Raw genomic sequence first — 14,421 nt, forward strand, 5'->3', positions numbered from 1 at the left:
TTATTAAAGTATACTTTCTTCTATACTATCTCTTTAATATCTATGATGTGTTTAGGATTTATTTATATAAATAGACAATTCTATTCTTTTGTATATTAATATTTAGAATATAAATTACACTAAATAATTATGAACCTACATACATGATTATACATATAAAATCATTCATTTATTAGATTTGCGAGTTCCTCATTACAAATGACTATATCTTCTATAATTGCGTTTAAAGGTGCGACAGTCTTCGGTAATTCCTTTGCTAATTTTACATTAGATAACTCTTCTTTTGCTTGTAATACCTGCAAGTGTGATAGAAATACATTTTGGAGAAAATAGTGAAAATAATGCAGTAATGTGGATAAAACTCGAACCTTTTTCAAAGAGGAAAAATCAGAGCATATACTTTTAATGTTTGAACTAATAGAATCAGAAATATCTTTATCTAAATTTTTGATTTTCACTGGCCAAGATGAAACTGTATGAAATGCTTCTATAAACCTTTCTTTTTCTTTGTCAAACAATGCAGTCTGTTCTTCGTTATCCAGTCTATCATCAGTCTATATTAATTTTTACATAAAATATGAGTATAATTTATATATATTATTTATAATTTTATTAAATAATCCTGTTTATTATATAATCCTGTTTTACCTCTATGTGTAAGTCTTCAGACATGTTAATTTTAATTTCTTCGCGATCATTATTTAATATTTTTCTCTCGTTCTCTTCAAGATATTTAATAGCTTCTGCATAAATTATTTTTGGTTTAATGGCAGAAAGAGAGGATGCCTGATCAATATCATTAGTGCACAACTAAAAATGTTTAAAAAATATATATTTCAATAATTATTAATATACATTCATAAAAATAATATAATTATTCAACATTATCAAATCTTTACATACCTTAAAAGTATCTGTAAGTGCTTCTGTCTCATTTGTACTTGCAATAGGTTTTACATATACTTTTTTCATAAAGTCTAGCAATAATTTTAGAGTTGGCAGTTGTTCCTTCAAGGAACATTTACCCTAACATAAATATTTTTTTTATATAAGAGCAATTATGTCAATATAATACAGCATAATATATCTATATTTTATAAACAAACCAGCAATACGTCCTTGTTGTTGCAGATTCCAATCCGAGAGTAATATTCAAACACCTGATCTACAAAATGACATACATATACTTTCTAATATATTAATACGGCACATTTTTAAATATAATTTTTTATTGCATGTATAAATTCATTGAAAATGGGAATTGATAATATAATTTGTAATTTAACTGTTAAATATATGTAAAACATTAAATTGTATAAATAAAATAGAAATACCTTCCAAAGCAGAATTCTTCAGCTTTCCCAAATGAGCGACAATTGATGGTAATTTCTCTGTCAGAAGCCAGGAAAGTAAACAAATCCGATTTTCACCACTGAGAATCGTTGCCTCCAAATCTTTCGACTCTGTATTTGTAATGTGCGGATATCGTAAGTGTAATAAAGTATCGTATATGTTTGTCAGAACATCATTCACGTCATTCATAGTAGCAAATTATGAGATATACATAAAACTTGGAGAAAAATTTAACACCTGCCGGAAATAGAAACTGATAATTTCGCACAATTATCTCGTTTCAGATATTCATTTTTTACTATTTTATAAAAATATCATTAGACCGAGTAATATTTATGTTAAAAAAAGATGTTTGAAGTTTCAAACAATAGACATAGGTAGTAGAGTTAAGTAAGATGGTAGACTCATAAGCATTTCATTAAAGAGCACCTAATAAAGTCACGACATGAAAGTCGCGCGTTGATTAATTCGCCCTGTTTAGAAATTCCGCCCTGTATTTGAATACCTATATTCGTGTTACTTTTAAATTTGGACAATATAATTAAAATCAGATATTTTAAAGATATTAAGATAAATAAAAATTTTTATCCTAATACATAATACATGTCGAAATAATACATATGAAAAGAATTGTTTAGTTTAATATCTTTTTTTTTAGAATATTATTTAAAAAAATTAAAGATTTAATTATGTATTTTGAAATAAGATTAAAATTACAAAAGTGAAAAAGTTCACTGGAATATTTATAATTTCATTAGTTACTTACAAATTTACACGATAAATTTATTCAGTTGTGTAACTTTCACATGTTTCAAGATACACAGTCAATATTCTAATACGTAAAGAAAACCAAATAAATTTTTTTTACTAACTTTTAACATCTATTTTACAAATTATTGTGCCATTTGTAACATCAATTATAAGCGCGTTATAATGAGTAAATGCTAGATCTTTTATCATTTCTTTTATCATTTATCAAATTATGTTATATTATATTAATACAATTGAACCCCAGCTGAAAGAAAAAAACCCGAAGAAACTCTCCGCTTAAAACGGAAAACACAGACTCTTGCATAACGTATGATACATGAGGCATAAGAAATTGAACCTAACCAATCAGAGTTCTTTATTTCACGGAAAGGAAGGAAATAAAGGATTGATTCGTTTTTTTATGCCTCATACGTTATGCATTATACAAGAGTCTGTGCTTTCTGCTTAAAAATTTCAACCTATCAGAAACTGTGTATTCCACAAAACATGATTTTTGAAATTCTTAGGGACACAATAAAAGGAACAGGGAACAGAGAATAAGAATTTCAACCTATTAGAAATTATTTCTGATAGATTGAAATTCTTCTATTCTCTATTCCTTGTTTCTTTTATTGTGTGGAGCCTCTTACTCTTTGTTCTTTGTTCCCTGTTTTTTTTATTGTGTGGAGTCCCTAAGTGTGTTTCAAAACACACTCACCAATAATAAATGACATATGAATCTCTAATCGAATTTATTTTTGCAATATCAACATTTTTCTTTTTACTTACGTTCTTTAGATTTGAAACGAAATATATACACAGGTGTTGAAAAGAGAAAAAGGCTGCATTCAGCAGCTCAACAAAGTGAGTGCTCGCTGCTATCGATGTATTCTTCTTAAATCTAAAATACTGATTGGATGATTTAAAAGAATACACCAATAACAGCGAACGTTCACTCAACTGTTGAGTCCGCTGAATACGCCCAAAGCAAGAAATCTGTGTAAATGCAAATATAAAACGAACGGACTTCAAATGTTACGGATTGAAGTATGCCTGATTGGCATAGCCAGTCAGGTTCGCTATGTCCCTTCCACTTCATTATTCTGTTCTCCAAGTAGAGACTGTAGAGACATCGCAGCCGGTCCGGTGCTCCGGTCATTCTTTTCGCTTGCACGATTCTATGGAGAAAGGGATAAGATTAAAAATATTTTTGTGAAATAGTGTGTTCTGTCATATCGAAGCTGATCTGGTGCGTGAAAGACGATCGTAAAAATATCTCGATAACTCGGAATTATCTGTAATCGTCGAAGATGCATCGAGGTGATTGGAAATCGTGTGTTTCTCTGGTTTGTTGATTTTATGATACCGCATAAAGTATCATGGCGTCCAAGGGCCATGTGGACAACACAGTGAATGAACGTCGGCTCCGACCGATTTACGGTATGTATATTCGTGTCGATGATGATCGTACCTCAAGTCCGTCCTGTGCACTCCCACTGGACCGTTCGGTCACGACTTTGGGACCAGTGACGAGGTTATATAATGGCACCCGGTATGAAGTTTCTCTTTGGATTTCAGACTGGTTGGATAATGGGAATAATAAAAAGGCCTTACAGGAGGCAGACAAGGTACTAAAGAAGCACCCAACTAATCAATGTGCCAGGGTACTCAAGGCTCTAGCTTTGTTGCGTATGGGCAAAGAAAATGAGTGTCAGGTCATTATGGATAAAGTACGCTCCGAGGTACCCTGTGAGGATTCCACTTTGCAAGCGATGAGCATCTGTTACAGAGAGATACATCAACGTAAGTTCTTAGCTCACCTTCTGATTTCGAATATAAAAATCGTATTTAAGTTTAATTATATGACAATTATGTCAATTTTAAATTTACGTATGCAGCAGACAAAGTCAGCGAGCTTTACGAAGCCGCTGCTAAGGCTGATCCAAACAACGAAGAGCTCCTGACGCATCTCTTCATGTCATACGTTCGTCTTGGCGATTATAAAAAACAACAACAAACTGCTCTTAATTTATATAAACTGACTCATAAAAATCCATATTATTTTTGGGCTGTTATGAGTATAGTAATGCAAGCTATTCATGCTGATCAGAAGTTAGCGAAAGGAGTTATTTTGCCTTTGGCAGAAAGAATGGTTAGTGCATTGATTGTTATTTACTGTTGCCATTGCAATTGCATATGAAATCATAAAGGATTAGTTTATATCAATGAACTCTAAAACTGAAAAGCTTACAAGGAGGAAGAGAGGATATTCTCGATGAAAAAGTCAAGAGAGACAGTTCATACAGGATTATTTTCTCAGTTTTGCATGTGTTATTTGCATTGAGAAGATTGAGATAATAGAACATAGTACTTAAAGAAACAAAGAATATAATTCCCTACTAGATGCTCTTTGTCGACTCGGCTGTTTTCATAGTGGTAAGCTTTCCAGTTATAGAGTTCTCTGGTTTGTACATAAATGAATATTATAAAGATGATTAAAATGATTTTTTTATGAATACATTAGGTCCTAAAATTAGTGAGAGAGGGAAAGATAGAAGCAGAACAGGAAGTGCAACTTTATCTGATGATTTTAGAATTGCAAGACAAAAATGAAGAAATATTAAATGTACTGTCTAGTCCTTTAGCTTCATATGTTTCATATGTACCTCAACGAAAAGCTACATGTTTATTGAAGCTAGAATGTTTTCCTGAAGCTGCTAACGCATATCGCGCACTTATTGAAGAGAAGTAAGATCAATTTTATTAATATTCTTTTTTATTATTTTATACAATATTTATAATATTTTGATATAAATAACTTTATATCTGTATCTACTCATTGTGTTTATTACATAGCATCGACAATTGGGCTTTTTATCAAAATTATCTTTCGGCGGCCTTAAAGTTTCAACGTCTGACAGAATGTTTGGATTTTTTCAATCATATTATTAATATGTCCGAGAAAAAAATTCGCGCCCCATACTTGGCCCGCTTAGAATTATTGAAGAGATGTCAGACTGAGGATCTACAATGTAGTATGACTTCTATGAATTTTATGCATCAATATTTTTCTCAATTTGGAGAAAAAGGATGTGTAGTTGGAGATTTACGATTGTATTTAAATCTACTCACACCCAAGTCCAAATTCGAATTATTTGAAAAGGTAAAAAGAATAGAATCCAACATACTTTTATACATATGTATATATTTTTTAAATGTATATAATAAAAATAAAATAAAAAATTAATCTTAAACTGTAATATTTATGTTAGTTTAAATATAAAACAAATTAAGACATTTAACAAATATATTTTTTATTTCATTAACATTAATAAAATGATTATTGCAATTGTTTAATGCAATATTATTTACCATATTGCAGATTGAGGAAGATATTGGTATTGCATCAAACGAATTTCCAACTACAGTACAACAAATGCAGAGGCATATTCATTTGGAGCAATTACGGCGTATTTGTGGCTTCCATCATCCTCCTTTGGCAGATAGAGATAAACAAGAACAATTGATAAAGCGATTATGCGATTTGTATGAGAAAGGCAATGAATTGTGTCCAATGCAAGATAGATTGCCAACTGATTTTTGTCCGGCAGATCCATACATTCTATTAGCTACGCATTTATTACATCAATTATGGGTTGATACTAATGATGCGTCTTTTCTTTATAGGTAATATAATTTTTTTCCATTATATATGACAACAAAATGAATTAATATTAATGAAAAAATGCTAATGGCATTTTGAAAACATGCACATTTTTAAAACAATGGACTTACAGGGCAATGTCATTATTGGAACATGGTCTTCAGTCGAGTCCTGTAAATTTTCACATCAAAATTTTACTTGTGCGTATTTACTTGGAAGCTGGTTTAGTGGTTGCAGCTGATCATGCATTTACATCACTTGATGTAAAACATCTTCAATTAGATTCACTAGGTTATCTTCATGCGCCGCTTCTCGCGCCTCTCGGTAACTTGCCTCTGGCCTCCACAACTCTTGATCATACAGCGAAATTTTTCATAGCCAACTATAAGGATGTATGTGTTTTCAAGTATACTTACAAGATTTAAGGAAAATGAATAAAGTTTTTGTGTCTATTTCATAGATTTTATAATTATTTTCGTAGAGTGCGGATCACTTAACACTTGCGTACAAATATGGAAGTTTTATAAAAATTCAAGATTTTGTGGAGTTAAGGGAACGCCTAGAAAATTCATTTCATTTTGTTATGACAACTGTAGATAAAATGCTCCTCGATTTGTGTTGGGCTGACAGTACTGCTTCTTTGTTCTCTACGTTGAATATACATATGCATATGCCATGCATACAACCTCATCTCGATTCGATTAGATTGGCATCTTTGCGAGATAATCGTGATTTGGAGGTATGAATCGCGATATAATTCGAAGAAATGTAAAGTTCTGATTTAATATTTGTGATAAATTTAATAATAATGTTAAATAGGTTGTTCGTGGATGGGAACCAATTAATCAGAACGAGGATGATCCGAGAATGCAGGAAGAGACACGCATATGTATGTTAAAATTACTTTTGGCGAGAAATGCCATATTGCGCATTTTAGCAGCGAGTGCCGGATCATCATCTATTTATCTTTCTCAAATATCTGCCGAGCTTAAAGAATTAGCAGAAGAAACTATACCGAATATATTACAAAAATTTGGCACAGATGGAAAACGGACCAGACCGTGCAAAATATTGGTTCCATTTGATGCTGTAGAAAGATTACGCGAAGCTTATCATTCTGAGCAATTAAGGACTATAGCGTGCCTTGCAAAATCACTTTCTCACTCTCATTGTCCGGACTTGGATTGTATACAAATGCTACGAACGACTCCTTGCTTACAGACATTACCTATTCCTGAACGAGATATACCAGTATCTTTTAAAAACTTCTTACTCAGAGCTTCAACTTGTAGCGAATCTTTAGCGATTATTAGTGCTATATGCAGTATATACGCGATACAATCGGAGCCACGCGCACAATCACAAAAGAAAAATAAGAAGAAATATAATAAAAAAATCGAATCAAATATGATAAATGAGACCAATGAGACCAAGGTAAATTTTTTATATTGATAATCGCGATGTTTTATATGTATAGAACTGTGAAGAGGGTATAACAAATAATTATTTTTGTTATATTGTGTGCTTTATAAAATATTAATTTTATATATATTTATGAAACTTTATATATATATTTATGAACTTTAATGTTATAATTTTTATAGCAATTATTTATTGTATTACAGGTTTGGCGAGAAGTAGCTGTGTTACTGTCAGAGAGAGTCGAAAATTTAGACGCGGTTCTAACTGAATTTGAAAAATATGAGTTATACACAGGATTGGATGAGAATGATGATGTATGTGTCACCATTATGAAACGTGGACAAGCGAGTCTCCGCCAAAGTTGCAGAGCCCTCAAATCTCGCACTCAGCCCATATTAAGGCTTTTAAGCAATTTAAAGAGCTGAAATTATTCGACAGTATATTTGTACAAAGAACAATTATATCCGTCTACTTTTCATAATTTTCAAAAAATGACTTGAGAGTTCTGTACATAATTCTTAGTCCCAATTCAATTATAAATAATGAATGAATGATTTAATGCTGTTTAAAATATCTGAGCCTACTTTCATTTTTATGAAAAATACTGTGCAGTCATTTGAATACACTGCCATTTGATCAGCTTACAACTAACACATTCTTTTAAATCAAGGAACAAATGTAAAAATTAAAACAATATTTCTGTGATTTTTAAAATTTTCAGAACTAAAGAAGATATTTTATCGATTTAAAACATGGTCTATCTATTTATAGTTATGTGCCATTTTTTTTCATTAAAATGAATTTATTTTATATATTATATATTGCAAAAAGTCTGTCGGTTCGCGCATGGATCAACGTCGTATATTTTATGAACTATTTTCATAGAATTTTAAGGAATAATATGCTTATGAATAGCATTGAATTATATTTTGTGACAATCTGTGACATATATATTGGTTCTTTCACAATTCTATATATTAATAAATTTATTATTAAGTAATCGATAATTGTTAAATAATCCGATAAAAATCGGTTTAAAAAAATGATAAACTGCTTACTGGAAAGGAATAAATTGCTAATAAGAGTGCAGCAGGGTTACAAATTTATTTTATCTGCGTAATTCACAGTTAAAATAAAAGATTGATATACTATTGATTGTATGATTAATGTATACGTTAATAAACATATTAGGTGTGGGAAAAAATTTGTGGCGTTTTTCCCATTAGATGGCATTAAAAAAAACGCCACGAACTTTTTCCCACACCTAATACGTAAATTTTTTATACGTACTTATTAATGTGCACATTAGTGATGTAATCAATCGGTATATACTACTATGTACCAATGTTCTTTTTAACGGCCCATTAGATATATATGTATAAGTACCAATGGCCCATGAATAAATGGCTGTAAGTATGACAAAAAACATTTTGTCAATATTACAATAAAAATAATTTTATTTACAAAAGATATTATACATATCACATTTAATGATATTTTATACACATAAAACTTTGTACAATATTAATAATTATCTAAAAAAAATTAAATTGTTATCTATATTTATTATTTTTGAAGTCACAGACTAAATTATTACTTAATCTGAAAGTGTGTAAAGATTATAATGTAAATGTACATTGTAATTATTGTATTGTTTGTGCTGCAAGAAAGATGGAAATTCAATAAAAGAAATCCAGGGATCATTAAGATTAAAAATTTTATCACTGACGCTGTAGCCACAGTGAAGAATTGTCAAATCATCAAATTATGTCTATTTTTTGTCATCATATTATTTTATACAATAATAATTTCTGTACTACAGAACTATATTAAGAAATTCATGTTTTATCTATTAAATAGGATTAACTCAACACATTGTAGAAAAACTGATTACAATCCTAATCTTCCGGGCGTGTTACGATACGGGGCAGGAGTACCCGGTTCCCTAATACCAGGGGTTAAAATCTCTTTCTTTCGAACTGACGCTTGTTCTCGCTCAAGTTGCTCTTGAGCACGAGCTTTCATTTCCTCCTCGGCCTCCTTCATTTGATGCTCCATCTCATGGAGGTGTTGCATTGCTTGTCGTCGTTTCGCACGGCCACTTCGACCAGTCTCCTTCACACTGAAGAACATTGGGCCTAATTCAGCCAACCAGTGACCATCCACCGCAGTGACACATTGCATGTATTCTTTGGCGGTCATCACGAGTTCGTGGTATACGACGTAATCAGGTGTGAAGCCCATGCCGAACAGCGCGGAAGTGGGATGAAGATGACAAGGCATTCCAGTACGGCAATTGACGTATTCACCAATGCCTTTCAAACGCGCTGCCTGATGAAAGTAGGCAGAGCAGATACATTTTCGTACGATATCCCAGTCAGTGCCGCAACTAACGACATCCATCTTCTGTTGCTTCAGAATTTCCTCGAGCTGCGATCGTACCTCCCGCACCTTGCGCATAGCCTTCGCGTGTATAAAATGGTCGTTACACCAGGAACTCGAATAACCGTTTGCCTTCCACTGATTGTATACATTTAAATATGTCAAATGATCTGATTCTGGTACCTGAAACTTCTCGCGTGCTGAATCTGAATCTTCTTCGCGACCTTTTGGTCGGTAGAAGATCGATGGAACCGACAGCATTGAAACGATAATAAGGATATCCGCAGTACAGCCAAGTTGAGAAGCAACTATGAGCATTTGGCATTGCGGTGGATCCAAGGGAAACTCTGCCATTTGTCGTCCTAGTGGGGTCAAGCGTCCGGTATGATCAAGCGCCCCCAAGATCCACAATTGATACAATGAATTCAATATATTATCTTGTGGTGGTGGATCCATGAAATGAAACGCCAATAAGTCTTGAACTCCTAATGATTTCAGTAGTAATACTGTATTAGCTAAATTGGTACGTTGTATCTCGGGAACTCCTGTTAGTAATAATTCATCCAAGTATTGTCGTCGCGTGTACAATCTGTAGCATTGACCAGGACCGGTACGACCAGCTCTGCCCTGCCTTTGATCGGCATTGGCTCTGGACACAGGATATACCTGCAGAGCGTCCATACCTATTCGAGGATTGTACACTTTTAATTTACAGTATCCTGAATCAACAACGAAAACAATTCCATCGACCGTCAGCGACGTTTCCGCTATATTGGTCGCAACGACACATTTACGTAGACCTCCCTCGGATCGTTGAAAGATCTTTGCCTGCAAGTCCGATGGCAGTTGGGAATAAATGGGCAGTATAGAAAGTGGCGGAGCCGATTCGATTTCAGCTAAGCGTTCTTTCAGAGCTTCGCAAGTGACTTCGATGTCCTCTTGACCGGGCATAAAGACCAATACGTCACCGCTTTTGGGCTGCAAATGAATTTGCAAAACTTGTTTTACAGCCGCGTCCACGTAATCTTCGACTGGATTCTTCGCGTGCAGTACTTCGACGGGGAACGTACGTCCAGGTATTTGGAATGTTGCCGCGTTACCGAAGAAAGCGGAGAATTTGCTGCAATCCATTGTTGCGGAAGTGACGATTAACTTTAGATCATGCCGTCTAGCGACAACCTATAAACATTTCTAAATTAAGAAGACTGTATAATATGATAAATGTTGATGATGTTGAAATAATAAGATAAAAACGCGAACTATATACCTCTCTAAGAAGACCAAACAATACGTCGGTGGAAAGTGATCGTTCGTGAGCTTCGTCCATTATAATCACGCTGTAACGATCCAGATCTCCTTCTCTCAAACTTTCTCTCAGTAAAATACCATCGGTCATATACTTAATGACCGTCTGTAAAAATAAAATTTATATATTATGCGTCAAAATATATAGAAATTTTATGACAAAATATATAATGAAGATAAAATTTATAACTTTGATTCAAATAAAAAATATGCTGATGTCCAAACATAAGACGTTTTAAAACATGCTGTTTGGACATTATCAAACTTTAGGCTAAAGTTACACTAATTTGGTATTAAAATTATATTTAAATTATTATTACTCACATCTTTCGATGTACAATCTTCGAAACGTATTGCATATCCAACTTTGTCGCCTAGAGCAGTAGCCATCTCGTCGGATACTCTTTTCGCGACGGACATAGCAGCGACTCGTCTTGGCTGAGTACAACCAATTATACCGTAGCGACTGTAACCATCCTCGTGAAGATACTGCGTTAATTGCGTGGTTTTGCCGCTACCAGTTTCGCCTACTATTACAACAACGCTGTTCTCCCTGATAACATTAAGCAGTTCTTGACGTACTGCGAATACAGGAAGACTCCTCCTTTGATGCTGTATAGATTTGTACTTAGCTTCCCCCGTTACTTCGCCCGACCCTATGTGTCGGGCATATTTTTGCCCAGCTTTAAAATCTGTTTCTTGCCCTGCATGCTCTTTATCGTCTTTACGCCGATCGTGTACACCCATAATATTACCGATGTGTGTTCCTGCCAGTTCCCAATGCTTTTTTTGAGCTCTACGCCTTTCCTTTTGCTCACGGTATGCTTTGACTAGTGCCGAACCTTTCCTTGCTACCAGAGCCATGTCAGAAGTGGGATCACGCACAGGTACAACCGGTTCCGGTTGCTTCGTGAACACGATACGTCCATCCAAAAACGGCGGGACTACGTTATGAACCAGCAAGTGAACTCTTGCCTCTCCTTCGTCATCAGGATCGTCGTCATGATCTAACGAGCTCACAACTCCAGACGTTAACATACGGTTACGCTCCCACAATTCATTGTCCTTATTTATTTGTCTTTGCTGAGCAGAAAGGCGTTTCTGTCTCCTGGCCTCCAACTCCATTTCCTTCTTCCGCGTATATTCTTCGGACACATTAGCGAAAGCGTTATTCTCTCCATCGTCTAATGCATACCATTCTCTGTCTAGTCGTTGCTGTTCCTCTTCCCACATTTCCTTCTCCTCTCCGTCTATCATCGGAGTGGTACCGGAACTCTTAAAATCTTTGTTCCATGAGTTGTATTTATAGGAAGGAGTAAATTCGCTTCTGACACTATCGCGACTATCTCTGTTAGTGTACAGATTCGGTGTCGGATGATCCCAGCTGGATCGTTTTGGCTCTTCGTCCTCGTCGTCGTCCCAATTGCTCTTAGAAGTCGGATCTTTCGTCCGAAATTTCGGCGTTTGGGGTTCATCCCTGAATCTAAGAGGCGTTTGTCTTATACTACTATCTCTGCCTCGACTTTCCCTATCTCGATCCCTTCGCCTGTCTCTGTCTCTCTCGCGACTTTTATATGAATTTTTAGAGTTTCTATCATCTGCACTTAATCGCTGACGCTTGAGTCTTGACTCTAATCTTTGTTGCGCTTCAGAATTGACACCTCCAGTATGAGTAGGAGTTTCTTCTTCATAAGATCGATATCTTCTGTCCTTTCCTTCGGATTTGTTAGACTTAGAGCTGGTAGGCTCCTGCGATTGCTCTCTTCTTTTTCGTTCTGCAAGCTTGTCAAGACCTAATATAGAAGGTTTCTTGAAAGTATGATCCGATGTTTTCTTACGTATGACCAGACCACCCCCTTCATTTCCTATAGATCCCTCTAATCTATACAAGCTTGAATCGTCTGACATTTCTCTTTTGATATATTTAGCCGGATCTCAGTAAAATATCTCCTGAAAATAAACAAATCACATTTTGACAAGAACTGCTATTGAATAAATAAGATTTGACAGGATCTATATTGCATTTCATTGAAATACTTATAAAATAGAATACAACGAATAGATCATTATGTTTAAAATTTCGAAAAGATATAATTTTTAATCATTAAAAATAAAAAATTAATGTTTTGAAAAATTGTACTAACCTAAATAGCTAGGCATGAAGAAAAAGCGTTGTATCATGAGAATATAGTTTTCACATCCATTGGAGTAATTAGTTGAAACGCGCGATATATAATTTCAAAATTCAAGTATTATATATTTATGATATAATTTCATCAGGAAATATATAAAATAATTCTCAATATAAAATAACCTAAAAACAATACTGAACAGTACAGTACGGAAAATGCGTGGAAAAAGTGATGGAATGAGTAGTGACCGTAGTAAGATGAGGTTACACATACGCCATCTTAGAAGCTAAATAGAAATGAATCTCGAAATATAATCGATAAACACAACTGTCGATAAATTTAATACAGAGTTTACATAGATATAGATATAATACATATAAATATAATACATAAATAATATTGTAATAAAACATATTAAAATTATCAAAGAGTATATTTTACTATCCTTAGTCTTATTTAAAAATACGCAAAATAAATCTCGTAGGTTTTAATTCAAATAGTATATATTTTTTATCTTTCAATATTTTTTACTTTAATTTTATATTTTAATAGTTTAAATGTATGATAAGCACATGCAATTATAATTAGCTTACCATACAGGAAATCGGTTATGTATCTTAAAAAAATAAAAATTACAAAAGTGAGAAAATTTACTAGAATATTTACAATTTTATTGGTCATTATTCAGTGAGTTTGCTCACTTTCATAATTTCCATTTCATTTTAAAATATACAATCGAAACATAAAAATTATAAAAGTGAAAAAAAAATTCACTAGAAATTATAAATATTTTAGTAATTTTGCTCACTGTTGTAATTTTTAATTTATTTCAAGACATATTCGAACCCAAAATATATAAATGATCCCTTGATTTACTTTTTTTATACGCTATGATTTTTTCTAAATTTTTTTTATATTTCACGGTCTCTTAAATATACCATGCGCATGCGCAAATGCATCAGTTGATTTCATGTCAAGCGTAGCTGGTTTGAAATTCAATTCATGTCTTTATCTTCGTATTAAAAATAAATTGTGCAATAAATAAAAATTATAATATAATTAAATATTATAATATAACTGTATAAAATTATGTTTAAACATAATACTGTCGCTATTATACGAACGGTCTATTATTAAATGGATCGGATAATTTATTGCAATAAAGAATAAAGCTCGGCATTCGAAAATATTATTCGAGTGTTTTCGAGGATCATTTCATTCATTGTTAAATTGAATGTTAAATAACAATAAAAATGATGTTCGGAGATATTCGGGTAGTATTTTTGAACGCGCCTTAATAGAGAAGTGCACGCGCATGCGCGGATGTTCTCGCGGCGAATTCTCGGTTTGGAGTCGCGAAGCGAAATCATTCTGCGTTTGGTTTCGGTATCTCGTAAATAATATAAAAAAAAA

General features: G+C 33.3%; 3 protein-coding genes across 3 annotated transcripts; 1 reads left to right on the forward strand and 2 right to left on the reverse strand.

Annotated features, from left to right (window-relative positions):
* Window positions 1-161: 161 nt before the first annotated feature.
* Window positions 162-1,542, reverse strand: LOC105623027. Its single transcript, XM_012204429.1, has 6 exons — window positions 1,335-1,542; window positions 1,107-1,165; window positions 904-1,026; window positions 649-810; window positions 369-554; window positions 162-296 (listed from the first exon to the last, which is right to left on the reverse strand). Exons 1-6 carry the CDS (start codon window positions 1,540-1,542, stop codon window positions 162-164), a joined length of 873 nt encoding a protein of 290 aa, XP_012059819.1.
* A 1,940-nt stretch (window positions 1,543-3,482) lies between these two features.
* On the forward strand, window positions 3,483-8,273 carry LOC105623028 (N-alpha-acetyltransferase 25, NatB auxiliary subunit). Its single transcript, XM_012204430.1, has 10 exons — window positions 3,483-3,543; window positions 3,682-3,906; window positions 4,002-4,255; window positions 4,628-4,851; window positions 4,960-5,266; window positions 5,486-5,790; window positions 5,901-6,159; window positions 6,249-6,506; window positions 6,587-7,201; window positions 7,393-8,273. The coding sequence occupies exons 1-10, from the start codon at window positions 3,483-3,485 to the stop codon at window positions 7,612-7,614; spliced, it is 2,730 nt and encodes a 909-aa protein (XP_012059820.1). The 3' UTR covers window positions 7,615-8,273.
* Window positions 8,274-9,079: 806 nt separating this feature from the next.
* LOC105623029 (pre-mRNA-splicing factor ATP-dependent RNA helicase PRP16) lies at window positions 9,080-12,784 on the reverse strand. Its single transcript, XM_012204432.1, has 3 exons — window positions 11,201-12,784; window positions 10,839-10,982; window positions 9,080-10,750 (listed from the first exon to the last, which is right to left on the reverse strand). Exons 1-3 carry the CDS (start codon window positions 12,782-12,784, stop codon window positions 9,080-9,082), a joined length of 3,399 nt encoding a protein of 1,132 aa, XP_012059822.1.
* Between the last annotated feature and the right edge of the window lie 1,637 nt (window positions 12,785-14,421).

Source organism: Atta cephalotes, assembly GCF_000143395.1.
Source record: "Atta cephalotes unplaced genomic scaffold scaffold00052, whole genome shotgun sequence".
Taxonomy (NCBI): domain Eukaryota; kingdom Metazoa; phylum Arthropoda; class Insecta; order Hymenoptera; family Formicidae; genus Atta; species Atta cephalotes.

What these genes read in the sequence shown, in the direction of transcription:
- LOC105623028 (XM_012204430.1), top strand. Translation starts at nt 3,483, where the DNA reads ATGGCGTCCAAGGGCCATGTGGACAACACAGTGAATGAACGTCGGCTC. An exon ending in TTACAGAGAGATACATCAAC is followed by an intron (nt 3,907 to 4,001) that starts GTAAGTTCTTAG and finishes TTACGTATGCAG; the next exon opens with CAGACAAAGTCAGCGAGCTT. An exon ending in ATGAGACCAATGAGACCAAG is followed by an intron (nt 7,202 to 7,392) that starts GTAAATTTTTTA and finishes ATTGTATTACAG; the next exon opens with GTTTGGCGAGAAGTAGCTGT.
- LOC105623029 (XM_012204432.1), bottom strand. Translation starts at nt 12,784, where the DNA reads ATGTCAGACGATTCAAGCTTGTATAGATTAGAGGGATCTATAGGAAAT. An exon ending in AAGATTGTACATCGAAAGAT is followed by an intron (nt 10,983 to 11,200) that starts GTGAGTAATAAT and finishes TTATTTTTACAG; the next exon opens with ACGGTCATTAAGTATATGAC. An exon ending in TGTTTGGTCTTCTTAGAGAG is followed by an intron (nt 10,751 to 10,838) that starts GTATATAGTTCG and finishes AAATGTTTATAG; the next exon opens with GTTGTCGCTAGACGGCATGA.
- LOC105623027 (XM_012204429.1), bottom strand. Translation starts at nt 1,542, where the DNA reads ATGAATGACGTGAATGATGTTCTGACAAACATATACGATACTTTATTA. An exon ending in ACAACAAGGACGTATTGCTG is followed by an intron (nt 1,027 to 1,106) that starts GTTTGTTTATAA and finishes TATTTATGTTAG; the next exon opens with GGTAAATGTTCCTTGAAGGA. An exon ending in CTGAAGACTTACACATAGAG is followed by an intron (nt 555 to 648) that starts GTAAAACAGGAT and finishes AAATTAATATAG; the next exon opens with ACTGATGATAGACTGGATAA.